The sequence below is a fragment of the Elephantulus edwardii genome, unplaced genomic scaffold (assembly GCF_000299155.1).
Source record: "Elephantulus edwardii isolate Elephantulus edwardi_28Jun2011 unplaced genomic scaffold, EleEdw1.0 scaffold00066, whole genome shotgun sequence".
Taxonomy (NCBI): domain Eukaryota; kingdom Metazoa; phylum Chordata; class Mammalia; order Macroscelidea; family Macroscelididae; genus Elephantulus; species Elephantulus edwardii.
In genome coordinates this window covers 8,778,220-8,805,133 of record NW_006399816.1, presented here as the reverse complement: position 1 = coordinate 8,805,133, position 26,914 = coordinate 8,778,220, and the positions used below count along the sequence as shown (strand labels likewise).

Genomic DNA, 26,914 nt, shown 5'->3' with positions numbered 1-26,914 from the left:
AAGTGTGGGCATTAATCTGGTTGTGCCTGGATGGTGGGTGGAAAGGGACTCTTCAAGAATATGGATAAAAGAGATACATGATTAAATATTATTGTTATGACAGAAGTCCAGAACGAAGGCTGCATAGTGGAGTGGACTTGGGAAGAGGGATTGAATAACAGTGAAAGACCCTTTTTTTTTTTTTTTTTTACTTTTCAAAAAGAAAAGTTAATTGGAGGGGTAGGGGTGGGCAGGGAGAAAAGTGCAACAGTAAAGGAATGGAAATCCAAAGTCTCTGTAAACTTCCATAAAAATCAATAAAAAAAAATAATATGGCTCAAGGCAGGAGGCAAACCATAAGGAGTGAGGGTGCTCACTGGAACCTCAGGAACAATCAGAAATAGGGAAACCTACTCTTTGGGGGCTCTGGTGGTTAAGGAGCTCTGGTGGTTTACTAGTAAAGAGTTGCACTGCCCAGCCAAAGTCATGTAGTTCAAATCCACCAGCTGTTCCACCGGAGAAAGATGGGCAATCTCTTCCCCTACTTTACTGCCTCTGAAAACTCCCTAGAAGGTCAGCTCTGGGTTGGTTCTGACTCGATGGTATACAATATTAACATTCTCAGGGCTCCAAGGAGGTGGAGACGTGGACCAGTTTATGAGCAGTTGTGGGGCGCACAGGAGGTAAGAATTTTTCCAAAACTTCTTCCAGCTAACCTGTTCTGCAGAGTGGTCAGGGAGTGGCGGGAAGGGACCCACTGCCAGTAGCCAACCTGTTCTCAGCTATGCCAATCCTCTCCCAAGCCCCACCCACCCAAAGGGTGGGGACTTCCTGTTTGGCTTTGGTGGAAGGAGTAGCCAGAGAATTTGAGCTGTTTTTGTGAATTCCTCCAAGGATGGACAAGAGTGAGGTGGTAGGTTGGGGTGGTGGGGTCTGGAAACAGGGAAGAGGTCCAGGGGAGAGATGATAGTGGAAATGGAGGGGAGGAGCATTTGAGAGGGTTTTAGGGGTGAGCCCGGAAGACTTGGAAAGCTATTAACTGGAGGATAAAATAAGGTCAGCTCTCAAGTGGGAAGCCACGTGCAGCTTGACTCTTCCCCTGGAATAAACTCTGATCCTTATTCCTCATCCTCTGGCTGAGCCCTAACTCTGCTCATAACACACTGAGCCCCGACCCTGGTTACACCCTGAGCCCTCTGGCTAGGTCACACACAGAGCCCTCGAGCCTGTGCAGAGGCTGAGCCCTGACCCTGATTCCGGCCTGAGCCTTATGCTGGTGACACGTTGAGTCCTGACTCTGATCACACACTAAGCACTGACCTAGGTCATCTGAGTTGTTAGCCTCGTCAGAGGCTTAGCCCTGACCTTGCTCACACACCAAGCCTTCACCCTGGTCACTGCCTGAGCCCCGACCCTGGTCACATACCATCCTTGACTGGTCTCAGGCCAATTTCTAGCCTGGGCCTGAATTAAGCCCCTGCCTGACTTTCATAACCTGACTCACTTTCTACATCCTCCTCATTCCTGACCCACGACTCTTTCCTCTATCCAGTCTGATTTCTTCACCCCCAAGAATGCTATTGTACCTTGTCCTTTCTCTGCTCTCCATCTGCCCCAGCTCTACAAGTTACCCCCAAGCTCTCCTCTCCTGGTATCATGGGCAGCCTTCACCCCTGAACCTGATAATCCGTCCATTATCGCCGCCAGGGCGCTCCTGGGCAGGTGGGCAGAGAGGCACCAAATGAATCAACACTGAGCCCCCTTCTGTGTCAGGCTCTGGGAATACAGCGGACAACAGGACAGCCCTGGATCCTGTCTCATGGGGCCATTAAACAAATGATGGTGTGTGATTAGTTAAATAATCACAGGGCTTCAAGGTGTGGTGGAGGAGAATTAGAGGGTGCCATGGGGTTATATAAGGGGTGAGGCTGGCAGGCCAGGGAAGGCTTCCCCATGGAGGGGATCTTCAGCCTGAGACTTTGGTTGTCAGGTGAGGAAGAAGAAAGAGAGAGCAGGGTAGAACTGGTGCCCAGGTCCTGCGGCAGGGCAGAACCAGGCATATGCGCCATCAGAGAGACTGGCCAGGTTGGACTGGAGAGCTCTGGAACTCGAGGTATAATTTAAGGGCGTTTGCCAACGAGCAGGGACCCAATCATGTCTCTTAAAAACCAGACTGAGAAAGCAGGCTTAGGAAACTACATCTCAAGAGCTAGCATCTTGATGGCAGTCACGTAAGTCACATAAGGGAAGTTTTTGGGGTCGTGTTTGATGTGTGTTACTGCTCTTTCCCCCCCAAAGTGGGTGTACTTGAGCCTTTGACCAAGGGTGGAGGTCTGCTAGAGGGTATGGCTTTAAGATTTATTCCTTTTTGAATGAATGTTCTTTAAATTACACAGCACTATTTTGTCTTTGGTGTACTGAACAACTTGGAGTTGCTGTGATGCTGCACACTGTTCCATAGTCTTGTCAAATGCCATAATGGTTTCCCATTATGTGCAATGTTCGGATGAGCTTCCAGATTGATTCATGCTGGGAAGCAGGAATGGCATCCACTTCCTAAACTAGATGCTTCTGGAAACTACAAACTCTCTAGCTGTACAGAAATTATGTTAGTTATAGGATAGATTCCGGTGCAGAACTTACTCTGAGTCATGTTCAACTTGATGACACATAACCACTGCTAAATGAGACTAGTTCTGTTATATCTGGAGGAACATTCTTCCACTTTGTACATCACTCTTTGTCAATATGTTTTATGAAGTAACCTGCATTTACTGTGATGCTGAACCTTGTGCCACTGGGGTTTCGAATACCAGAATGGTATTCCAATGTGGACAGTGTTTGGTGGAGCTCCCAGTTGTACAACAGGTTTGGAAGGAGGAGTGGCATCCACTTCCTAAACTACATGCCTCTGGAAACTCTATGAACTTGGAGAAATGACAATAGTTATGGAAAGGCATTAAGTCTTTTGTTCAGAGTCTCTATTGTGAGTCATGCGTGACTCAACAACAATCAACAACAATAATAATAAAGAGTTTTAAGCAGGGGGCTTATATTTTTAAAACATCACTCTAACTGCTATGTGAAGGATGGAGTGGAAATTAGCCTGCTGAACTAATAAGTACTGAATAGCCCACTAGGTGCTAACACACGCCTAAAGGCTTCATGTACAGAGGTCACAGCCCAATGACATTCCTGCACTTCTCATTCTCATCTTTACCAGCTACCATGAGTCAACTCCGAGACGCACGGTACGCCATGTGTGTCAGGGTAAAACCATGCTCCACAGGGCTTTTAAAGGCTGATGTTTCAGATGTAGATGACCAGGTCTTACTACCCAGGAACCTCTAGGGAGACAAAAAATGTTACTTTCTTGGTAACTCGCTGAGGACATTAACCTGTGTTAAACCTGTTACACATGAGGAAGTGTGGTACAGAGATGTGAAGGGATATGTTCAAGTTCACAGAGCTTCTCAACGGAGGAGCAGGAATAAGAACTGGGGCAGTTTGACTCCAGTACTGTGTGGCTTGGAAGCATTAGAGAGCTGGTACAGTGTCCTGGGTGAGAGAGAAGCTGGGGTCTAGGGCAGAGGCTGGCTGGAACAGAGAAAGAATTTCTTTTTTTTTTTTAAAGTGTGATTTGGGTAGACATTTACAGAGCAAACTGATTTTTCTCTTTAACAAATCTGACCAATTTTGATTTTGTTTTTTAATTCTGACACATTTTGATTCATGATACTAACAGCAAACCTGACAGTGTAACTGCACTCTCCCACACCCTCTCTGTGTCTCCCATTTCTACTCATCCTTCTTCCCTAGCTCTTCCTGTCTTTTTGAGGTTTATGCCTAAGTAAATGCTGCCCTTTGCTCTCCTGAGGAGTACGTATTCTGTGGCAAGTGTATTTCATGGTTACTGCTGGCTCGTAGAAGTAGACACGGGTCAGGGGTGGCTCCCAGGTTTTTCTAGCTGTGTGACTCTGCCTGTTAATTGTGATAAGGGAAGAATTTAAAATTTGAATATGATGAGGATGAGGTTCCGGTAAGACATCAAATAGAAGGTACAGGGCAAAGTGGCTAATTCTATCAATTGAGCGCCCCCCGCGCATAGAGATGAACATAAAAATAGGAAGGTGGGTCTGTTGTTGTTGTTGTTAAGTGCTGTCAAACTGACTGCAACTCATATTGATTCTATAAACAGTGGATATGAACCCTGCATTCAGGTCATCATACATCTCTAACACCTAGATGACCATATAGAGAAGCAGTAAGGTTAGGACCAAGCGACCAGGGTCATCCATCCAAAGGCAAGGACTGAGAAACCAGTAGATTGATTAAGAGGGACTAGCCAGAGAGAAGCATCCTGGGTGGCATCAGCACTTAGTGTGCCCAGGCTCATAGGTCAAGTTCACCTGGCTGGGTGATCTGTCTGTGAGAAATCACTCGTAAACTGTTTGGGGCTCAATCCTACTCTGATACATATGGAGTTAAGTTAGAATTAACTAAATGGTTACTGAAGCCAGAAAGGTAAGAGGAAAACTGGGGAAGTAAATGAGTCCAGGAGCCCTGGTAGTGCAGTAGTTTAAGGGCTTGGCTGCTAAACAAGAGGTTCAAGTCCACCCAAAAGGAAGATGAATCCTATACAGTCTTGTTGGCTAAGTATGGGACCAAGGACTTCAAGTCAGAAGCTGAAAGTATTAGCATCTGTTGAGCTGGTCCTTGACTCCAGGCAACCCCATGCATAGTAGAAAGAAATGTTTCTTAGTCTTGTCAGTCCTGACAATTGGTGTGGACCAAACTGCTGTGATTCCTAAAGTTTTAGCTAGCTGGCCTTCTGAAGTAGCTTGCCAAGCCTTAGTTCCTTGTCTGTCTTCGCTCTGGTGAAACCCATTTACCATCCTAGCAACACACAAGCCTCCACTGACAGGTAGTAGATGAGCACTGAATAACCGGAATCTTCCACAGAGAGGGTCAGAGTCCTACCACCGAACCACCAGTGAACCCACGAGAAATCAAGAAGGGAGTGTTAGCCCTGCAAAGACTGCTGAGTGACTGAGCAGACGAGGGGGGTTTAACAACACAGAGGCACAGAGGGATTCAGAACAAAGGGGCTGTGATAAGGAAATGGCTTCATCCAGCCTACACTACTTTTTCTTTTTCAAAGGAGTTTACCTATATGTAAGGAGGAGACAGACAACAGAAAAGACAACAGCAAAAGCAGGATGATGGTGGAAGGACAGGTATTTCTGAAAGGGGGAGAAAGAGTACATGTCAATGCTGGTGGGAAAGGCCAATGGGGAAGGAGAGGCTGGTGGGGGGTGAGTGGAAGAGGTAAACTCCCGGAGAAGAGGGGGAATAGGAGAGATAGGGCCTTAGTTAGACCAGGAGGGAGCCGAGGGGTGCAGGTAAAAGAGATTTATAGCTTAACGAACGCTTGGGAGTTGAAACAATTCGTATTCAAGGGGTTTCCCCCTCCTGTTCCTCTGTCCCCCACGCTGAGAGCACAGAGTGGGCCACCTAAGGGTTGCATCTTGGGAAGGACCCCTTCTTGGGAAGGGTCTTCTGAGGGGCTTGGGTGGATCAGGGCTCTCCGCCCTACCTTTTCTTGGTATTGGCGCCTGGAGGAGTCCAGGGACTGGATGAGGGCGGTGGCATGGCCGATGAACATGGCGTAGCAGGTGGCGCCCACGATCATGCTAAGCATGGTGAGCCAGACGTCCGACATGCCCACGGGCGCCTGCCGCCCGTAGCCGATGCACAGCATGTGGCTCATGGCCTTGAAGAGGGCGTAGGAGTACTGCTTCCCCCATGAGTTGTTCTGTAGACAGACACAAGGAGGGACAGACAGGTGCGGGGGTGCTGAATGGGTTTGGGCTAATGGGCACCTAATACAGTCCCAATCTCCCCCCTCCCATCCAGTTCTCTTGGTGGGTGGCTGAGCCCAAAGCTCAGGGCCTGGTTAGAAGCTAAGTCTTGGCTGAGGGGCCAGGAGGGCTGAGGTGACAAGCTGTGACAGCATGAAGGGTCCTGTGGGCCTCTCTCTTGCAGTGGAAGCCTCCACAGAGAGGGTAGGAGCCAGCATGGCCTGGATGTGACCTCTCACCCCCTATTGGTAGCCTCGAGCTCTCTGGAATAGCAAAAGCCACCCTTATGTCCTTCTGTTGCCGAACTAGCTCTCTTCCACTACCCCCAAGCTCCCGCTAAGTGAAGCCCATTTCCCCACTGACCTCAATTACAAAACCAGATATGCTTTCCCTGGGGGGACAGGCTCTGGCAGACAGAGCTGAAAACATTGTCCTCATTTTGGGTGAGCAGAAGTTGAAGCTGGGAGGCTGGGCTAACTCCACCTCCAGCATGATCCCTGCTCCCACTCTGTCCATCTATCGAGGGCTAAGGCTGCCAGTTAGATCCCCGCCCCCTCCAGCGTGGACTGGAGGAGACACACAATGCCTGCGGGGGCAGGGAGGGAGGGAGCACGCTCCTGGCTATTTTTGGCTCTGCTGCCAGTTGATGATGTCTCAAGGAAGGCTCAGAAGGGCCCTATGTGGAGTTTAGTGCATGCACGGGCCTGTCATTCTCACATAAGAAGCCATCCTGGACAGGAGGCTGCCAGTCCGACTCCACACTGGCCACTTCCCCAGGGTCTCTCTGCATCCAAGGCAGATGCTTTGGCAAAAATGTGGGAGTCTGCTCTTGGCTTGCCCCAGAATCTTCCCCACAGCCCAAGCACGTGACATCCACGAGGCTTTCCCCATCCAAGGAGGCCCACACTGAGGACTTGCTTCTCTCTTGTTCATAGAGCCACAGGCCATGTCCAAGGCCACTCAGCATGTCCTCACCAAGCCCATCTAGACCCTCAGGTCTGGTGACTCTCTGGCCAGGCTGGTATGGGAGCTTTGAGGGGTGACCTGTAGGGAAGATGTGGTAGGGTAGAAGGGCCCTGCCACTGGGTCAGTCCAGCCCCAGGCTCCAACTCTGCTTCCTGCTTCCCCATGGAGCCTCCAGGGACCTGGAAATCCAATCCATATGGCCGATTCATTTACACTTAGCTCATCAAAAGGCTGTTTTGTAAAAGGCCCGTTTGATGCTGAAAGATGCCTAAGGGTCCCTTTCACCTCTTTCAAAGCTGATTTTTCATCCCCTGGGGCCCCGGGGATTGGCCTTCAGACCAAACCCAACAGACTGTGAGGGAAGATAAGGGGCAGTAATGGCCAGGGCTGCAGAGCAGTGGCTTACAGGGCCAGGGGTCTCCCCCAGCTACAGAGGGACTGGGGGAGCTGCCCTGGATGCTTTTTAGTCCCACTTCCAACTTCTCCCAACTAATTACAGGGTGTGAGGAGTGGGGAGCGGACCCGTGTCCCACTTGGCCTCCCGGTACGGGCGCTGTGTGTGTCTATGGGAAATGGCTGTGAGGACCGTGCGGCTCTGCAGATGGCACAGAAGTGGCCAGTGTGATGCAGAGACTCTGTATGGTGCAGGGTTCCCCACAGGTGTCCAGTTTCTGGAGTCAGCTTTTAAGAGGTGGGATGCGTCTGAGGGGCGGGAGCCACCAGTTTGCTTTCACCACACCTGACACAGGCCCAGGTCTCAGTCCCCTGGGGCGAAATCAGGTCCAAGAGTGGAGACTCTTAAGTCCTGTGGAGGCAGAGGCCACAGAACGCAGTCAGAGGCTCTTTGAGTGGATGCTCAGTCTGGTGACAAGTGCTGACCTACACTGGACAGAGTCTGAACACTGTTCTCCAGGGCAGCACGTCAGGGTCCTACATCCGGGGACTTGGGAAGCTCTGCCCCTTTGGACCTCAGGCCCCCACCTGACCTGGTTCTCGGAGCATGGGCTGAGGCACAGGCGGCGTGCCCGGCGAGACACTCACCACCATGTTGTTGATGGACACCCAGCAGTCGTCGGGAAAGTCCTGCAGCATGGGCACCAGGAACTGCAGGCACCCGTCCCAGTGGCACAGCAGCAGCATCATTCCGATGAGGTTCACGATGCGCACCACGGCGCTGGCCAGGTCGTAGGTCATGTGGAAGATCTACCAGGGAAGCAAGAGGGGTGGTCTCACCTGCAGCCCCTGCACGTACCTGGCAGAGTGCCCAGCCTGATGCGCGTGTCAGGCTCTGAAGAAGCTGACTGCACGCTGGAGGGGCCCAAAGAGAGGGGGACATGGACAGCTATAGGGGCTCTTATCGAGGTGCAGCCATCCAGGCCACATAGTGGAGGAAGGGCAGGGCAGAGGAGACCCTACAGCAGCTTGCCCCAGGAATGAGCACATCAGGGGACAAGAGCCAGCAACCTGGAAGGCTGTGTCTCTAACCCCACATCAATAGTTTTGCCAGGAGCCTGGGGGTTCCCTACATCTGTCTTTACACCCTCAGGACCCACTCCAGGGGCAGCCCTACACTGCAGAAGGACCAGCACAGGCTCCAGGTTCAGAAAGAGCATGATATCACACTCAGGTACTGCCCAAGTCCTAGCTGTGTGACCTTGAGTCCCTGGAACTCTCTGATCATGTTTCCTCATCAGGAATGGTACCTACCTGAGTGGGCTGTCATTAGAGCTAAACTATAGAGAAATGTTTAAGAAGTTGCAAACCATTATCAATTAACAAGTTATTATGAATAAGTCACCTTTATTATTATATGTGATCATGAATTCATAAGTCATCTTTAATATCTTGTTAGTATCAATACTCCCCTTTACAGCTTGATGAGGGAGCTCCGGGAGCCTAGTGGGTCAAGAATTGTGCTGCCAACCCAAAGATAGACAGTTCAGATTCACCCACTGCTCCTTGAGGGGCAGAGGGGCAATCTCCACTCATGCAGTTTACAGCCTCTGAAACCTGTTGGAAGGTCCGTTATGAGTTGGTTAGTCAATAGTAATTGTTCTTGTTGTTATGTTCTGTTGAGTCATCTGTGACTCATAGTAACCCTGTGTACAACAGCCCTAAACCCTGCTCTATCCCTTGCCAATCTTATTGTCTCCAGCACACCTATCCCCATTATCCCAATGACTGAATCAATCCATCTCATCGAGGGTCTTTCTCTCCTGCACCTTTCCTCCACTTTCCCAAGCATGACATCCCTCTCCAAGGACTGGTCCCGCCTTGCAACATGTCCACAGTATGTCAGATGGAGTTTCAGAATCCTTGCCTCCAAGGAGCAGCCTGGTTTCACCCTCTCCAGGACAAACTTGTTTGTTCTCCTAGCAGTCCATGGTATATTCAGTATTCTTCTCCAGCACCACAGCTCAAAGGCATCAATTCTCCTTCTATCATCCCTAGTCATTGTCCAGCTCTCGGATGCATAGCAAGTAATTGCAAATACCATAGCCTGTATGAGGCGCACCTTAGTTTCCAGACTGACATCGCTGCTCCTCAGTACTTGGAGAGGTCTCTGACAGCAGACTTTTCCAATGCAATTCATCTTTTAATTTCCTGGCTGCTGGTACCAAGAGTGCTGATTATAGAGCCAAACAAACTGAAGCTGTTAAAAATTTCAATCTCTTCACCATCTATCATGATACTGCCAATCACTCCAGTGGTGAGAATCTTTGTTTTCTTGATATTGAGCTCCAAACCATATTGGAGGCTGCAGTCCTTGACCTTGTGCAGCAAGTGCTTCAGGTCCTCCTCAGTTTTAGCAAGCAGGGTTGTGTCATCTGCAGATTGTTGATGAGTCTACCTCCAATCCTGATGCCACATTTCTCCTCATAGAGCACAGCCTCCTGGATAATCTGTTCTGCATATAGATTGAAAAGGTATGGATGGAGCTAGGGCACATCCTTCCCAATTTTGAACCATGCAGTGTTGCTTTACTCTGTTCTGATGACTGCCTCCTGGTACAAGCATAGGTTTTGCATAAGCACAATCATAAGGAAGGATTTATTTTATTTTTTTTTGTTTTTTGTTGTTGTTTTCACAGTTTGGTAGGAGCCTTGGTAGCATAGTGCATAATGAATTGGGATACTAACTGAAAGGTCTGCAATTTGAATCTGCCAAGTGCTCCAGGTGCAGTCTCTTTCTGTCAAGATTTACAGCCTCAGAAACTCGATGCGGGATTGTTATGAGCTGGAACTGACTCCACAGCAGTGGGGGCACTTTGGGGAAAAGTCTGCTAGAGGGTAGAACCCTCCACTCTAGTCTCTGACCTCTTTGCTGTCTCTACTCTCTGCTTCCAGGGACACTGAGGAAATGTGGCCACAGGGAAGTCCCAGCAGCATCCTTGACTCCACCTCCTTCTTTCCAGAGCAGCCAATTACTTTATGGCAGCGGTCGCCATGGTGACAGGTCGATGCGGGGCAGCAGCCAGGAAAGTCTGGAGGGAGGTCTGTGGAAGTTCTGGCCAGGTGATCCTCAAGGGGGGCTCCCAGTCACCCACCCCATTCATAGCTCCCTCAACATGCCAGGCAAATACACCTCCTGGAAAAGGGGTTTGGGGTCAACATGATGGACTTTTCAAATGCCACAGGGACCTAGTTCAAGCTCATTTCACATGGTCAAACTGAGGCTCAAAGAGATAGACCCTGAATATTTTAATGTTCTCTTGTCTGGTGGGGAGCTCTGATGGCAGAGTCCATAGGGAGATGCCCTACTAATCCAAAGGTTGCCCCTCTCTGAGGTCTGAACCCACAACTTACAGCCTCTGAGAACCCGCTGGAGTTGGCTCCCACTTGCCGGCAATGTGTTTCTGAGCTTTAGGTTGTCTAGCTACAGCCCTCTGTGTGGTGGTAGGACACTGTGGTCTGATCCCAGGGACCTTGGTTTCAGCCTCTGAAGTAGGGCCCAGCTTGGGTCTAGGTTTTAAAATATTATTTGTTTATAGCCCACAGACTCTGAGGTCTTCCCTACCCTAGGCACAGGGAGTGACTGGGAATGTACCAGCTGAACACACAGGAGGCTTTGCAGGATGAAGTGGGCATTGGAAAGGGTCAGGGAAGGTTGGAAGCCTGTGCCAGCACTCACCGTGGCCCCAGTGACAGGGAACTGTGCTCCACATTCATCCCCTCATTTAAAGCTCTCCACAACCCTTTGTGGAACACATTCTTAATCCATTGAACAGATGGAAACATCAAGGCTCAGAAGAGTGAAGGCAGATCCCCAAGATCACAGTGGCAACAGCAGAACCAGATCTTGGGCCCAGGTCAATCTGACTCTGAAGCCTGCAGCCATCACATTCAATTATTGCGCTGGCCCAAAGAGGGAGGGTGGTTTTCAGTCACTTCATCTTGTAGACAAACAACGGAAATCCAAAGAGGCTGAATGCTTTGTCTAGATCCACAAGGCAGGTGGCACATAACAGGGTCTGACATACAGGGGTCTAGTCTCTCATACATCACGCACACAGTGTGAGGGTTTAGACAGTGCTGTGTTGCAGCCTAGTCCCACTTGAGTGTGGAAGTCAGCTCTGGGGCTGTCAGCACACTCAATCTTGGTTCAGCTTACACACCTCAGTGTCTCCTATAGCCTGTAAGGAGTATAGGATGCTGGGAACAACCTTGGTGGTGCAATAGCTTAGAGCTCATATGCAAAAGGCTGGGGAGTTCAACCCTACCAGCACGCTGCAAGAGAAATATGTGGCAGTCAGCTCCCAGAGATTACAGCCTTAAAATTCTGATAGGGCAGTTCAACGCTGTCTTCTGGGGTCACTGGGAGTTGGAATCAATTTGGTAGCAACCCATTTTGTGGGGTTTGGGGATCATGCAAGTCAGTCTGGCCAGTTGTGTGACCAGGGTGAAGCCAATGCTTCTGGCCTTATTTCCCTCACAGCTGGTAATGCCCCAGTGGCCTGGCTCCTGAATCTGTGAGGTCTTCCCCATTCCCTTCCTCTCCCTACCCCTAGCTCCCAGGTATCAGCACCCCCACCCCCAGCTCTGGGAGATTTCCCTTCCGCCGCCGTAGACCAAGATGAAGAGCAAAGCTAAGCACCACTAACCATCCTGAGCGCTGCATGGCCAGGATGCCCCCTCCTCCCCACTTTCCCCCACTCTGGGAGTTTTGGTGGGGGGATGAGTGACATGAGACTAACTCAAACAGCCATCCCAGTCCCTGTTCACATCCAACCAAAATGAGCTAGCCACCTCCTGCCCCAACGCCCACTTGACAGGTTTCTTGAGAAATTAAACGGGCTAGGAATGAGCTTTGAGCCCTGGGATGCACACACCGGCACGGTCATTATTATTAAACTCTTCATTTCCCAGCCTTTGGAGCTGAGGGAGTAGGCTGTCCTCTGCTGTGGTGGGAAAGAGAGGCTTTGGAAAGTCAAGGCCATTGACAGTGGCGATAGGTGGTCATTTGGGGTCAGGGAGGCAATCTTCCCAAGACATTTGTGAGGAGTCAGATGGAGACACGAGATCAGACCTGGCCCTACCATTTCAGAGCCAAGGACCAGGAGACACACAGATTCCACCAAGCAAAGGTCTGCATCATTTAAAGCAGAAGACTGAGCTGATAAAATATGGAAGAAATTCTAGTCTCTTTTCCCATGTTGACAGAGAACATCATCCTAATGCCCTGCCAGTCCAGGTTCCTATTTCCAACTCTTGGAAAGCAGAATGTAGCCCACCCTCTTTTCTCCCTGACTGCTCTGCAGTGAAATACCCCAGTCCGACATGTCTAGAGACGTGCATTGTAATACAATTATTTTTCAGGATGTTGACTTGGGGACTTGGCCTGTGTAGAACCTGGAAGTGGATTCAGGGATGTCTGAGCAGGAAATTTTGTAGTCCTCGGTATGCTGATAGACCTCCACAGACACACAGACAGACAGACACACACACACACACACACACACACACACACACACACCCCTGCTGTAGGGAGAGGAACCCCATCTGTAGTGTGGTTTGTGTCCCCATCAAAGGGCACAAGTCTCAGAGGGTCCCAAATGTCTACTCTACATCCCCATAGGGCAGCCTGTGTCCATGCCAAGAAAGGCCCTGCATGTGGGAATTCAGGAGGAAGGTCTCACACTTGCTTGTCCAGAGCTTCCAGATCCACTGGGCAGTCATGGCCAGGAACAGGACCTGGCAACATGTTTGAAGGAATCCACAGCAGAGGAGGACGCAATGGGCAGGCGAGAGGCTGAGGCCAGGCTCTAAGTAACCCTCACAGAGGTGTCTCTGCTGGACTGATCCACACTGCTGGCTGCAATCATGGTGTCCATGGCCCAAAGCATGCAGTAACCCTTCTCTCATGGCTGACTCACCCTCACCCTCAAAAATCCACAGCCATTGAGTCAGTTCTGTTTCAGTGATTCTCCACTGCTCATGTTATTATGTGCCATCAGGTTTCCTGCAACTCATAGCGACCCTATGTACAACACTCTCTCTGAACCCTGCCCTGTCCTGAGCCAGTCTCACTGTCTCTGACACACCTACCCCCCATTACCCCAGTTACTATGTCAATTCATCTCACAGGGGTCTTCCTCTCCTGCGCTGTCCCTCCACCCTTCTGAACTTGATGAACAAGGTTCTGTCCTTCCCGGCATGTGCCCAAAGTATGTGAGATGGAGCTTCAAAATCCTAGCCTCCAAGGAGAAACATGGTTTCACCCTCTCCAAGACAGACCTGTTTGTTGTTTTGGTGGTCCATGATATGTTCAAGACTCTTGTCCAGCATTGATTCTTCTTCTCAAAGGCATTGATTCTTCTATAATCTTTAATCACTGTCTGATGCATAGCAAGTAATTGTGAAGACCGTGGCTTGGATCAGGCACACCTTAGTCTCTAGAGTGACAATCTTAACAGGAAGAGACTGTCCATCTTCCTCCTCCTGAATTGCACAGTTGCTGGCAGATCCAAACTGCAGGAGACTAGTGGCCTTTTGGTTAGAAGTGCACTGTGTTATGGATTGCACCACCAGGTGTCAGGAATTCTGCTTGAGGATTCCCTGGCTGCGACTGTATTAATGTCAAGCGGCTGAGGAAGGAGCCCCTTGGGTAAGTCTGTCTTGTCCCATCACCAGAGGCTCCAAAGAAGGTTAGCAACACTTCTCTATCTGATAGGGGATGGCCTTCCTTTCTCCTCTCCTTCTAAGTCCTGTGCTCTCCTAATCTTTGCTTTCTGTTACTCCCAAAACACAAATGAGACATTACAAGTGACACAGTTTGGGTCGTATGCCCAGCTGTCTCTATGCTCATCTCCACCTCAACATGTAGGAAATCTGTCTCTCCCTATCTCAGTAACTTGCATTACCATTCATGCGGTTACAACAAAACAAAGCAGAAAAACAAAAAATCACTCCTGATTCCTCTGTCCTGTCAGGCTCACCTTACTCAATCCGTCACCTAGTTCTCGGCCTTTACTTCCTAAGTCTGTATCTCAACTTCATCTTCTTCACCTCAAGCCCACCTCTGTGACTGCTGCTGGCTGCCTTCAAGTTGGCCCCTGACTTAACATAACAGGTACCCAAAATGCTGCCCAGTCCCACACTACCCCCGTGATCAGCTGTGGATTAACCCAGTGTGACCCACTGGGATCCCATGGGCTGATCTGTAGAAGTAGAGTAGCAGGCCTTACTTCCTAGTTTGTCTTGATTTGGAATCTCCTTTGAAAACAGGCATCATAGCAACACTGTAAAACAGCCAGTTTCCCTTTCTCCTTCAACATAATGCATGTATTCTGTTGACTGAACAGTACATAACATAACAGGACATAACTGTTCAGTCAACAGAGTACATAACATTATTGTTTCTGTTGTTATTAGGTCTCGTCAACGCAACTCTATGAACAACAGATCTGAACCCTGTCCTGTCCTGTGCCATCTCAAATAATTTCTGACATCTTGAGCCCACTGCTGCAGTCACTGTTATTTTATCTAGTTGAGGGTCTTTCTCTCCTTTGCTGACCCTCTACCTTTCCAAGGAATAAATGAAGCTTCACCGTCCTTGCCTCCAAGGAACATTCTGGGGGCATTTCCCCCAAGAGATATCTGTTCATTCTTTTGGCACTCAAGGACCCAAGAGATGGATCTGGATCAAAAGAAAGGGAAAAGTGGACAGAACTTCAAAATCTACCTGGAAACCTAATTTTCTGGGTTCATTGAAACTGAAGGAACTCTCTAATCTAGTGCCTAAAATCAACTTTCAATCCTTGAACTGAAACTATGCCATGAAGTCATCTTTAAACTAGTTAACACATTTCATAAGGAATGCTCACCTTGAACATCGCCCTCTTTTAAAGAGTATCTGTGAGATTAAATGGACAACTAAAGCAGACCCGACCGACCCCAGGGCGGTGGCGCGGATTCTGACTCACAGGGTCCTGGAGGACAGGGCAGGGAACTGTCTCTTAGAGTTTCCGAGGCTGCTGTTGTCTTTATGGAACAGATTGCCATTTCTTTGTCCTATAAGTCAGCTGGTGGATTCAAACTACCACCCTTTCAGTTAGCAATCGAGCACTTGATCACCTATACCACCAGGACTCCTTAAATGAACATTAACTCTAAAATACAGAATAGAACTGTAAGGGACAGGGGGTTTAATAGAACTGTAAGGGACAGAGGGTTTAAGTAAATGATGGTGAAGCAATATGGACAAAGCGAGACAGAATGATAACACAGTGCAGAGCATGCAACCAGTGCCAAAGCGCAGTCCATGCAAAAACTGTTGGATATGTGTCCTTTTTGTATTTTTTTTGTCAAAAAGGTTTTAAAAAGCATGCTTTGAAAGCCTTTATAGATCACAAGATACTGCCTAAGTCTCTTGTTATGGATGTTGTGTGTACTGTTGAGTCAGAACTGACCCATCGCATACCCTCCAGTAGGTTTCAGAGGTAGTGAATTGTGTGGGAGGAGAAGGCCCATCTTTCTCCTATGGAGCAACTGGTGGATTTGAACTGCGTGCCTTTGGGATGGCAGCACAGCTCCTTACCACTAGGCCACCAGAGCTCCCTTGTTCTGTATGGGTCAACTGCTGGAGGAGAGCATCTTGTTTAATGACATGGATGGTCAGTGAGGGCAGGGAAGACCGTCAATAAGATACAGTATCAAAAGTTCACAAGAGTAGATGCAAACAAGCCAGGAACCGAGAGGATGATGAGAGACCTGGTCACAGTTCGTTTTACTACCCATAGGCTGCCATGAGTTTGAGTAAATGCAAGGACAGCTATCTCTCTCTCTTTCCATAATGTTCCACATGGCAGGGGTCTGTTGGATATTTTCCACTCCTATATTCCTAGTGCCATCACCAGCTGCTCTGCAGGAGAAGGTTGGGCAGTCTCCTCCTGTGTTATTTACTGTCTCTGAAAACCTTCTGGAGGGTCAACTATGAGTCAGTTTTTACTTGTCAGTACACAGACAACAATAACATCCCTTGTGTTAGCACAGGGAGACACTCAGAGACATTTTTCAATTATCTGAATAAATGTATGTATGCCCAAATGAACAAATGCTACTATATTTGACCAAAAGGAATCCTCATGCCACTTCCAGAAAGGTTCCCACACCTCCACAGCCCACAGGAATTGTTCCTTTCCATAAATCACTCTGGGTCCTAAAGACAGAAGCATTGTGGTTGGCATATTTTTAGGCAATGCCATATTTTCTTTTAGTTTCACCTATATTCTTCTGTTCTCTGTAGCTAATTCTCTGCTAAGATGGCCCTGTCTAATTTTGCCATTACCATGAGCTCAGCAATGAACACGGCCCAGGGCACGTGGTGGAGACTCAGAAATTGAGATGTGCTTAATGACGAAGGTGAAGGTGGCAATGGCAGTGGCGGGAGGAGGCCACTAATCTACCCAGTGGAATTAGCAAAAGGCATTCACTCTGGGCAGATACAGTCCATCAAAAGCGAGCTTTGCTTTTGTGAGAAGAAAAAAAAATAGACCTTTCCAGGTACCTGGACTCCAGGGATAATATAGAAAGCAATAAATAGTGAGGCTTGGCAGTAAGGGTGGTGAACTATGCAGATGTTGGGCTGTGCTTTTGTGATCGGGTGAGCATGACACTGGTCATACTGTGCATGGTGGGAGTGTTCTATGGTGACAGGCCAAGGGTGGCATTGACTGGACGTGGTGGGCGTATTCTATGGTGACAGGAGGAGGGTGGCATTGGTGATACTGCACATGGTGGGAGTATTCTACAGTGATGGACCAAGGGTGGCACTGACTGGACATGGTGGGAGTTTTCTATGGTGACAGGATGAGGGTGGCACTGGTGATACTGGACATGGTGGGAGTGTTCTATGGTGATGGGCTGAGGATGGCACTGGTGATACTGGACATGGTGGGAGTGTTCTAGGGTGACTGGCCAAGGGTAGCCTGGCACTGTTGACACTGAAGTGGTGAGTTTTCCATAATGATGGGGTGGGGCTGGTGGAGATGATGCTGGGAAGGTGGGATATTCCATGGCAACGGGATGAGGGTGGCTCTGGTGACATTAAACATGGTGAGCGTGTTCTGTGGTGGTACAGTGAGGGAGGTGGTGGTGATGCTGTTGAGAGTTCAGTGTTCTGGGGGCGGGGAGACTGACGGTGAAGGGTAGTCCTCAGACACTGCAACACCAAAGGTACCAGCATAGAGTAGCCTGGCCTTCCTTCAGAGAGCTGCAGAACCACATCCGCTCAGGTTGGAGGGAGGCCAGACTGTGAGGACACTGACCTTACCCTAACTTCTCAACAGCCCAGGACCTGGTTGCTGAGGGCTGAGTGTTGCTGGGAGAGGTTGCTAAACACTTGTATGTCCTTGCCGTGGGCTGGGACTGCGGGCCACTCGCCAGTCAGCTACACTGGGCAAATATTTGTCTTGCTTTTATACTTCATTAAAAGCCCCTTTTATGATGTTGGTTCTGACTGTGGCGTTGAGTGTTTCCATTTCCAGGGCCAACACAAGCCTCACTGGACGGGCAGCCTTAGCAGCTCATCCTCTGTGCCCTGCACTGTGTGGGAGGCCCTGCCCCATCCCTCCTGCAGCCCCTCAACCTCAGTGCAGAACAGAAAAATTAATTATCCACTTGGGCATCTGATTCTGCTACTCTGCACCTCAGTTTCCTCATATGTGAAATGGGTCAGTAACTCTTTGCTCCTAGGGGTATCTTAGGGGTCATGTGAGATACTGTCTATAGCTGGTACACAGCAGGTGTTCAGATACACGTTGGCTGCCATGTCCCTTTCTCTTTTCTGTTGTTGTTGTGTACCGTCGAGTTGGAACCGACCCATAGCTGACCCTCAGACAGGTTTTCAGAGGCAGTAAAGCATGAGAGGAGATTTGCCTATCCTCCTACAGAGCAGCTGGTGGCCGTGAACCACATGCCTTAGGGATTGCAGCATAGCTTCTTGCCACTAGGCCATCAGAGCTCCCTTCTCTTTCCTACACCTCAAAATAAAGAGTTGATGTCTCAGTTTGAAGAGAAACTAGAGAGTTGGGGCCAGGCCACCAGAAGGTTCTACCCAGACCTCTTCTTGGGGCCTGTTGGTGTTCTTCTTGAGCATTTCCTTCTCCTCAGTAAAGAACACACTTCTATCTGCAACTCGGGAACAAGTGTTCTTACAGGGCACAGAAGCCACACCGTAAGAGAGCAAACTGGGGAACGGTCTGGAAGCTGCTGGAAGCTAGAATGAGGGTTGTCAAATTGGATGTCTTCCTAGAACAATAGAGAAACCCAGCCCAGGTTCCCAGGAATACTCCTTAGTGTCAACCCCATTTCCCCAAAATCCCAAACACTGGATCCTGAGAAAGACAGAGACATTGATGTGCAGAAGGGAAGGAGGTAGCACAGCCTGTGCCTAGCCTCTTGCTTCCAGCCCACCCATCACAGATCCAAGCTGCCAAGGGGGCAGAGGCTCTGGGGGCAGATGGTGGCTGGAGTCTGGGCCCGGCAGGCGAGCATCTGAAGGGGGGCAACCGGTGGTTTCTAACAATAGCCTCTGTGTCTATAACAAGCTCGCACCTCGGAGGGAGGGAAGAGGCTGGGCTGAGAGAGGCTGGGGAGGGAGGACACTGACCTAGATCGCCCGGGATGGGGCACAGCCTGGACTTCGCTGAGGCGGCGCCCTTCACCTGTCCCGGCCCACTTCCCCTGGACTCCCAAGACTTGCCCCTAACATGTAAGGAATCTTTTACTGGGGAGATAGACTGCCAGAAAAGATTGAGTCAGGACCTGGGGATCAGGAACCTCACATCTCTGCAGCTTCACCAGGGGGCCTCAGGCAAGCTTTTCGCTCTGTGGGGAAAGACTTCACAATCCCCAAACTGGACTTCCTCCTGCTTCCGGCCAGCCCTGAAAATATCCTCGGAATCAGCTCATTCCAAGAGAGCCTGGAGAGCCACAGCCTCAGAGAGCATCAGCATGTGCCTGACAGATGGAGAAACTGAGGCCTGGAGAAGGAAACAGAATCACATAGGGAGGTGGAGGAGAGGTATCACTGGGCTTTCTCTACCACAGATTGCTCTCCTCAGGTCTCCTGGGTACTGAGGCCTCAAAGTAGATTCCTGCTGCAGCCCCACGCTTGGCTGAAGCTGGGAGGCTGGCAGAAGCTCCAGGACAGGGGCAGGTCATTAAGGATCTGGAGGCAGGGTTCCCCAGGGCCAGCTGGGAAACCCCAACCCAATCCCAGGGGTCCAATAGGAGCCCTTGGCTGGGCTATATGCCTGGCAGAAAACAGTGCAAAGCAATTTCCTCCCCAGCTGGTAGGAGAGATAAGGGTGAGTGTGGAGTGGGCAGGGGAATCATCCATCTGGCCTCCTGGGAGTCTCTTCCTCCCCATGAGGCTGGTTAACAACACCCAGAGTCCAGCCCTGAGGTCTCCAGTGGCTGTTGCCTACCAGGTCCTGAGTGTGACCAGTGCTGGAGATTCCAGAGGGGAGACAGGCTAGAGGGACAGAGTACACATGAGCCCTGGGCCTGAACTTCAGGGTACAGTCTGTACAGACAGCAAAGACCTTAACTCCTGTCCCAGGACCCACCTTGCGATTCTGCCCACTCTCAAAGGAAAAGACCACAGCCCTTTAAGCCCAGGCCTCAGGGGGCAACAAGGTTTGCCTGGTTTCTACCCAGACACACAGAGAAGCTGGAGTGGATGGTGGGCTTGGACAGGTGAAGGACCCCATCTCTGCCAAGGATGGGAAGAGCTTGTCCCTTCTCTGCTGTGCTGGACAGTCTAGCTGTGGGTTTTCTACAAACAGATGGTTTCCTAGGGACTGAGGGAGCCAAGGTGGTGCTGCATCCTCTCTGGCCCTGAGGCAGGAGACAAGCCTTCCAGGGAATTCTGGGAAAGGGGCTGCCTCTCCTCCACCACATTCAATCCCTCATGCCAATGTCTCTCCTCTCCAGGAGGCAGACTCCCTAACCTCCACCCTGGGCTTCTTCCTACAGGCCTGTCAGCCCTAATACAAATCTTCAGGATAAGCGAACTGATTCTCTCTAAGGGAGACAGACTGGAGACCAAATCAGTGGCTAGTGAGTGGACCCTGACTCACGGAGACCCACGGGTGCTGGAGTAGAGCTGTGCCCCACGGGGTTTCCAACGACTGATTTTTCTAAAGCAAACTCCCAAGCCTTTATTCTGAGATACCTCTGGGTGGACAGAAAGTCCCAACCTTTCAGGAACATCAGTCATGACGGATTCCATGTGTTCCTCAAACTCGACTTGCCAAAGAGAACGCCTTGTCCAATTCTTTGACCTTTGTTGTCTCAGTGAGGAGTCACCCCCATTCCTTTTTGGCCCCAGGATCCCATATAAGGCAGAGTCCAGGATGGCTATTAAGTGAGGCCCTGACAGACTAAACCAAATCCAATCACTCACGGGGGTGGGGGGGGCCACTCAAGTAAAAGATGGAAGATGAAAGCATCCTGCATTCCCTCTTCAGGTTATCTGAGGAAGTGGGAAACACAAACCGAGGAATCATTCAGAGAGTAAAAATTCTACTTTAAGAGTAGCTGATCCAGCACACAGGAGCAGTAACTTTGTAAATCATTACCTAACTTGGGAGGGACTGGAGAACATTATGCTGAGTGAACTACCTCAGTCCCACAAGGATAAATATTGTATAAGACCATTATTGTAGAGTGAATATAAGGATCCAGAAGGGGTGGGAGAGGCTGGAAGCAGAGGGATGTGGATGTTCAGGGGGAAGAGGAAATTAATCATTGGGTTGTATAATTTGATGGGGGGGGTGAGGAAAATTGAAAGACTTTGTTCGATTTGTATTAGAATACTGTAAATAAACTAGTGGGGGAAAAAAGAGCAGTTGATCGTTCTGACCCTCTGTTTCCTCATCTGACAAATGAAATAATAAATTCCACCGGTTTCCCTTGCCAGATAGGTCTGAGGAATCAATTCATACCAGGTATCTATGTCCTAAGATATATAAATGCTTCGTAAAAGTCTGTTTTTGATGATGTTAGCTACTGCCAAATCAACCACCAAAAGTCACTCAAGGTAACCTCATGCAAAATGGAATAAAATGCACTTAGTCTTGTGCTATCCCTGTGATTGGTAGGACTGGGCCATTGTGATCCATAGGGCTTTCATTGACTGGCTTTTGGAAGTAGATTTCCAGGTCTTTCTTCCTAGTCCCTCTTAGTCTAGAAGCTCGTCTGAAGCAGCTCACGAACTTCCGCTAACAGACAGGTGGTGGCTGTGTGTGAAAAGCACTGGGCAGAAATGAAACGTGGGTCTCCCTTTCAGCACATGAGAATTTTACCATTATTAAGAAAATTGGATGGGGAAAAGTATTTCTTAAAATGGCTTTTCTGCATCAAGCTTTGTGCTAACGGTTAACAACATAGCCTCATTTAAACCTCATGAAGCTTTGTCATTCTTGAGTACTGTCGAGTCGGAACCGACCCATAGCTTCCAGAGGGCTTTCAGAGGCAGTTAATTGCACGGGAGGAGGCTGCTCATCCTTCTCCTGCAGAGCAGCTGGTAGATTCGAACTGCGTGCTTTTGGAATTCCAGCATAGCTTCCCAGAGCTCCCTCATGACAGCGTATTGTTTGTATTAAGTTTGCTGATATGACAGAGATTCAGAGAGGCAAGGTGAGGCCAAGGTCACACACCTAGATGGACCAATGATTAGAACTCAGCTCTCAAATGTATCAGTCTGTCCCCAAAGCCCGTGGGCATCCTGCTATGGCCCTCGGGCCTGCCACGCTGCTAGGAGCCAAGAGCGTTAACAGGGTTCTGTCTCAGCTCTGTCCTCGGCCCGCTGCATGACCTTGGGCAAGTCACTGCCCCTCCGTCAGCAGGAACAATGCAAATTTTCCAACGCAAAGAGAATTTCTGCCACAAAGTGATTCTGAAAAGCTAGTGTCGGCACTTGTCCTGCGGCACATGTGCTCTTGAAGTCTCTGGCCTGGATCTGCCAGCGCCCCAACCATCAGTCTTGGGTGCTGCGTGCCAGCTCTGGTCTACTGCAGGGCATATGGGCAGGGTCTCTGAATCCTGAGCAAGGGGACATCTGTCCAATCGAGCCAGATGGAGCTGGAAAACACCTCTGGAGAAGTGTCTCTAGATCACAGACTGTTCAGTCTCTCAGAGCTGCCTTGCAGAGACACCTTCCCCTACTGGCTCCCCTCGGGTTGGCTGGGGCTGCTGTTGCTGCCAAAACCCACGAGCAGGTGGGTGGCAGACATGGACCAAAACCGAGGTAAGGTCACATTGCTCTCCCCATTCTTTTCCTCCTGCAGACTGACTGTGTTTCACCAGGGACGAGGCAGGCTTGTCCCAAACACTGCTGGCCCACCCAGGTCTTTGCGATGCACTGTGCAGTTTCTACACTGTGTGCTCAGGCCAGCGCTTTGCGGGTCCCTCCTCCATGTCTGTGCACAGAGCTGAGGGTTGCTGTGCGCTCTCACTCTTAACAGTTGGTACCTGCAGCTCTTTGTCAGTGACCTGCCTGCCCCAGGCTGCTGGAAACTGCTTTGCTTCATCACACGGAGGGATGGAAGTGCTTTTTCACCAATGGGTACTGTGAGTGGTCAACAAATTGCTCCCTGACTCATGGCAACCTCATGCAGGAGGTTTTTGGAAGCAGAAAACCAGGCATTTCTTCCTAGTTCATCTTAGTCAAGAAATCTCACTGAAACCTATTACGTATCACGGCAAGTGCCCGTTGACAGGTGCCTGCTGCGGGTGAGTTGCACTGGCCAGGATCTGAACCTGAGTCTCCTATGTGGGAGGTGGAAATTCTACCACTGAACCACTGAGTGATGGGATAGAAAAATCCCAACTCCTTCAGCCTCATTGGAGCAACTCTGCAGTATAACCTGCAGTGTCCCCGAGCTGCCTGGTAGACTGAGTGAAAGCAACCCTCTGAGGGCCTGGAGCTGATGTCCCACCCGTGCTGGCCTTTCTTCCTTTGCCTACCCCGCTTCTCCGCTCCCTCAAAATAACTTCCTTGCAAATCTTCATCTCAGGATATGTTCCAGGACAACCCAACCTAGGAGCGTAACCAAGAAAATGTACACAAAAACCCAACTTAATGCTTTTTTTGATAAGTCTTTGGCTTTAGCAGGCCTGGAAGCCATTTCTAACTGGCAGTAGTCAGCTAGGGCTGAGCCAAAGCCATCCAGCAAAGACAGAGCGTGCTTCCCAGTTCCCCCCAGTCCATCATACTTCTAGTGTACTCCACTGGCTTTTTTTCACCCATTCATATTGCCTGTATCCTCATGAATTTTTCTGCCCTACGATACAATGCAGCGGTTAACAGTGTAGGCTTTGGGGTAAGTCAGCTTAAGTTTACATTCTAGATCTACCAAGTCTCAATTGCATGAATTTATACAAACCACTTGATATTTCTGCTTTTCAATTTCTTTGTATAAAAACTGAAAACCTATATGTACCTGTGTGGTCCCCTGAGCCCTCGTAGCTTAGTGTGTAATGTAACAGCCTGCTAACCAAGAGGTGAGGAGTTCAAATCCATGAAAGAAAAAGGAACAGTCTTCTCCCAGAAAGACTAACATTCTCAGAGACGTGATGGATGAGAAATATGAGTCTGAGCTGACTCTATAACTGTGATTTTATGGTGGCTGGCAGAATTAAATAAGACAGGATGTCTAAAAGAGCCTTGTACAGTATCTAGTACATGGTAAACAACAACAAAACCCCAAGCAAACAAAAAACCCCCACGCCCATTGCTGTTGACTCAATTCCAACTTAGCGGCCCTCCATTGAATTCCCAGGCTGCATAGCCTCTCGGAAAGAGACTGCTCATTTTATTCCACTGTGCTGGTTGGTGGATCTGAACCAGAGACCTTTCAGTCAGCAGTCCAACATATTACCCACGGTACCACCGAACTCCTTTTAAAAAAAATCCTCAAACTCAATGCTGTTGAGTCAGAACCAATGCACAGCTGACTCTCTGGCAGGTTTCAGGAGGCTGCAAATTGCATGAGAGGAGACTGCCCACCTTTCTCTTGAAGCCACTGGTGGATCTGAACCACCAGAGAGAGGCATGGATGTTAGCTTAACAGACTAACTTCCCATCGATGACACAAGTACGTGGCTGTGGATGTTGTCACTGTGCTGCTCAGTTGGAAATGACTCACAGCTGACCCTCCAGTGGGTTCTCAAAGTCCGTAAAATCACAGGAGAGGAGACTGTTCATCCTTCTCCCATACAGCAGCTGGTGGACTTGAACCAGCTTTGGGACTACAGCACAGCTTCTTACTACTAGGCCATCAGAGGTCCCTAGCACACCGTGGTTATTGTTGTGTACCACAGAGTCAGAACTGACCCACAGCTGACCCTCCAGTGGGTTTTCAGAAGCAGTTAATTGCACAGGAGGAGATTGCCTATCCTTCTGCCATGGGGCCACTGGTGGTCTCGAACTGTGTGCCTTCAGGATTGCAGTGCAGCTTCTTACCACTAGGCTCCCAGTGCTCCCGGCACATGGCTAGAGGTCATAAAACTACTACGATCAGTGTTTTCAGAGCTGGTGTGCCCATGACCATCTGTGGCTTGCATTCATCTATGATTACTTAGCAGCCTCCAACCTGACCCCAACCCATGAAGGAAAGGGACCCCTTTGCCCAGGGAAGCTTAGGTCGTTCAGGTGGGTCTGACCACTTACCTCCTCCCACTGATGAATGTATCGGATGAGACGAGAGAGACGCAAGAGGCGCAAGAGGCTGAGAATCTTGGTGAAGCGGACAATGCGCAGGGCCCGGGCGGTCTTGTAGACCTCGGAGTCGATGCGCGTCTCCACGATGAGGAAGATGTAGTCCACTGGGATGGAGGAGATGAAATCGACCACAAACCAGCTCTTGAGGTACTTCATCTTTATGCGCTGCGGGTCCAGGATGATCTCGGTGTTGTCCTCCACCACGATCCCTGTGCGGAAGTTGAGGACCAGGTCGATGAGGAAGAACGTGTCCGACACCACATTGAAGACAATCCAGGGTGTGGTGTTTTCATCCTTGAAGAAGGTGATGCCCACAGGAATGATGATCAGGTTCCCCACCATCAGGAGCAGCATGGTCAGGTCCCAGTAAAATCTGCCCAGAGACACAGGGGATCAGTTGCCAGGGGTGTGAGAGTGTGAGTAACCAAACCAGAGAGAAAACTCCAAGGGAGAGAAAATATGAGAGAGACAGACAGGCAGACAGGCAGGCAGGCATGGGAGCTTCTAGGACATTCAGAGAGATGAGGCACCTGAGTATAAGCGCAAGGAGCGAAGGCTGGAAGGGCCAGGGGAGCCAGAGGCTTGAGGACACCCTGGCCGGGTGATCTCACACGCTCCCCTGATGATGAACTCTCCACAGACATATCTACCCCCAGTGATATTCTGGCTGGAAAGCAAAGCAAACAGCATCCTAAAAGAAGTGACAGGCTGTTTTAGCTACAGGAGCAGCTTATTCTACACCAGCCTAAGCTCAGGCCAGGCTCTTCCACCCTCCCTGAGGGTCAGGCAAGGTCTGAGACAGGCTGTCAGGCAGACGTGCCATACACCCACACACTGTGGTCCGAGAACAGGGATGATCCAGACGTACAGCAGGTGCCTGGGAGGCAGGAGGCCTGGGCTCCAGCCCCAGCTCTGTCACTGGCATGCTGTGTACTGTCGGGCAGGTGTCCTGTCATTCTGATCTGGTTTCCCCCACAATGAGTCCCTGGGGGCTCCCTTTTGGTTCATCTTCCTAGAGAGGTTTACTTCCTGACAGGAGAAGGAATTAGGGAGGTAATGATGTTATCAAAGGCAGGAGGTATTAAAAGGGGAGTCCCAGGCATCAGTGAGGTGTCAACCACTCAATACACTAGGGTGAGATTAGCCCAGGATTCTGACAACATTTCTCCTACAGCCTCAAAGCACCTGCCAGGCCACCCCCAGGGTTAGGAGTGGGGATCCTAGGGTAGAGCTGCAGAGAAGGTGAGCAGCGTGAGGAGGTTCAAAACCAATTCACAAGGTCTGTGTTGGGCTGTCTCCCACCTGGCCCAGCAGGCCCTCTTCTGGAGTGTGGACACAGCTCAGAGGGCACAGACTTTGTGTCTAAAAGGTGTGGCCCACAATTCCTAGTGACTCTGCCCAGGTAGCGGCCATCCCAGGGCCTGCCAGGCAGAGCTGTTTCCCTCTGCTATTAATTTAGATGGTTACACAATAGCAGATAATTGGGCAGAAATTAGCCTGTCTTCTTTCAAGAGAAAGAACCTTCTAGCCATCTGTAATTCTCTACCACAGGGAAGCCGGGAGGAAGTGGCAGAACCGACAAGCTCTCCTCCAGTTTTTGGAGGATTCTACCTCAAATACAAAGTGTACTTGCCTAAAGAGCTTGGGGGACAAAAAAGTGCTTTACAACAACTAACAACTGTCAGGAATCAATGAGAGGACAGGGTTGGCTTCCCTGAAGGGAGTGGGGAGATGCCACACAGCACACCCACTATCCAGGAAGGATAGTTTCCAGAAATGCAGCCCCCTGCAGATCATTTGAGAGCCAACCCCCTACGGCCTCATGTGGCTAAAGCTTCTCATCCTAAGCTTGATGCTAGGAGATCAGCTTCACTCCTTTC

The 26,914-nt window shown here is 49.8% G+C and overlaps 1 protein-coding gene across 1 annotated transcript in view; it reads right to left on the bottom strand.

Moving 5' to 3' along the window:
• HCN4 (hyperpolarization activated cyclic nucleotide-gated potassium channel 4) overlaps window positions 1-26,914 on the bottom strand; it is a 56,275-nt gene that overhangs the window by 3,349 nt on the left and 26,012 nt on the right. Inside the window, exons 2-4 of the mRNA XM_006888319.1 lie at window positions 24,984-25,407; window positions 7,848-8,009; window positions 5,576-5,794 (exon numbers count right to left, since the gene is read on the bottom strand). Of these exons, the coding sequence (XP_006888381.1) occupies window positions 5,576-5,794; window positions 7,848-8,009; window positions 24,984-25,407 (805 nt within the window). The remainder of the gene's footprint in view (window positions 1-5,575; window positions 5,795-7,847; window positions 8,010-24,983; window positions 25,408-26,914) is intronic.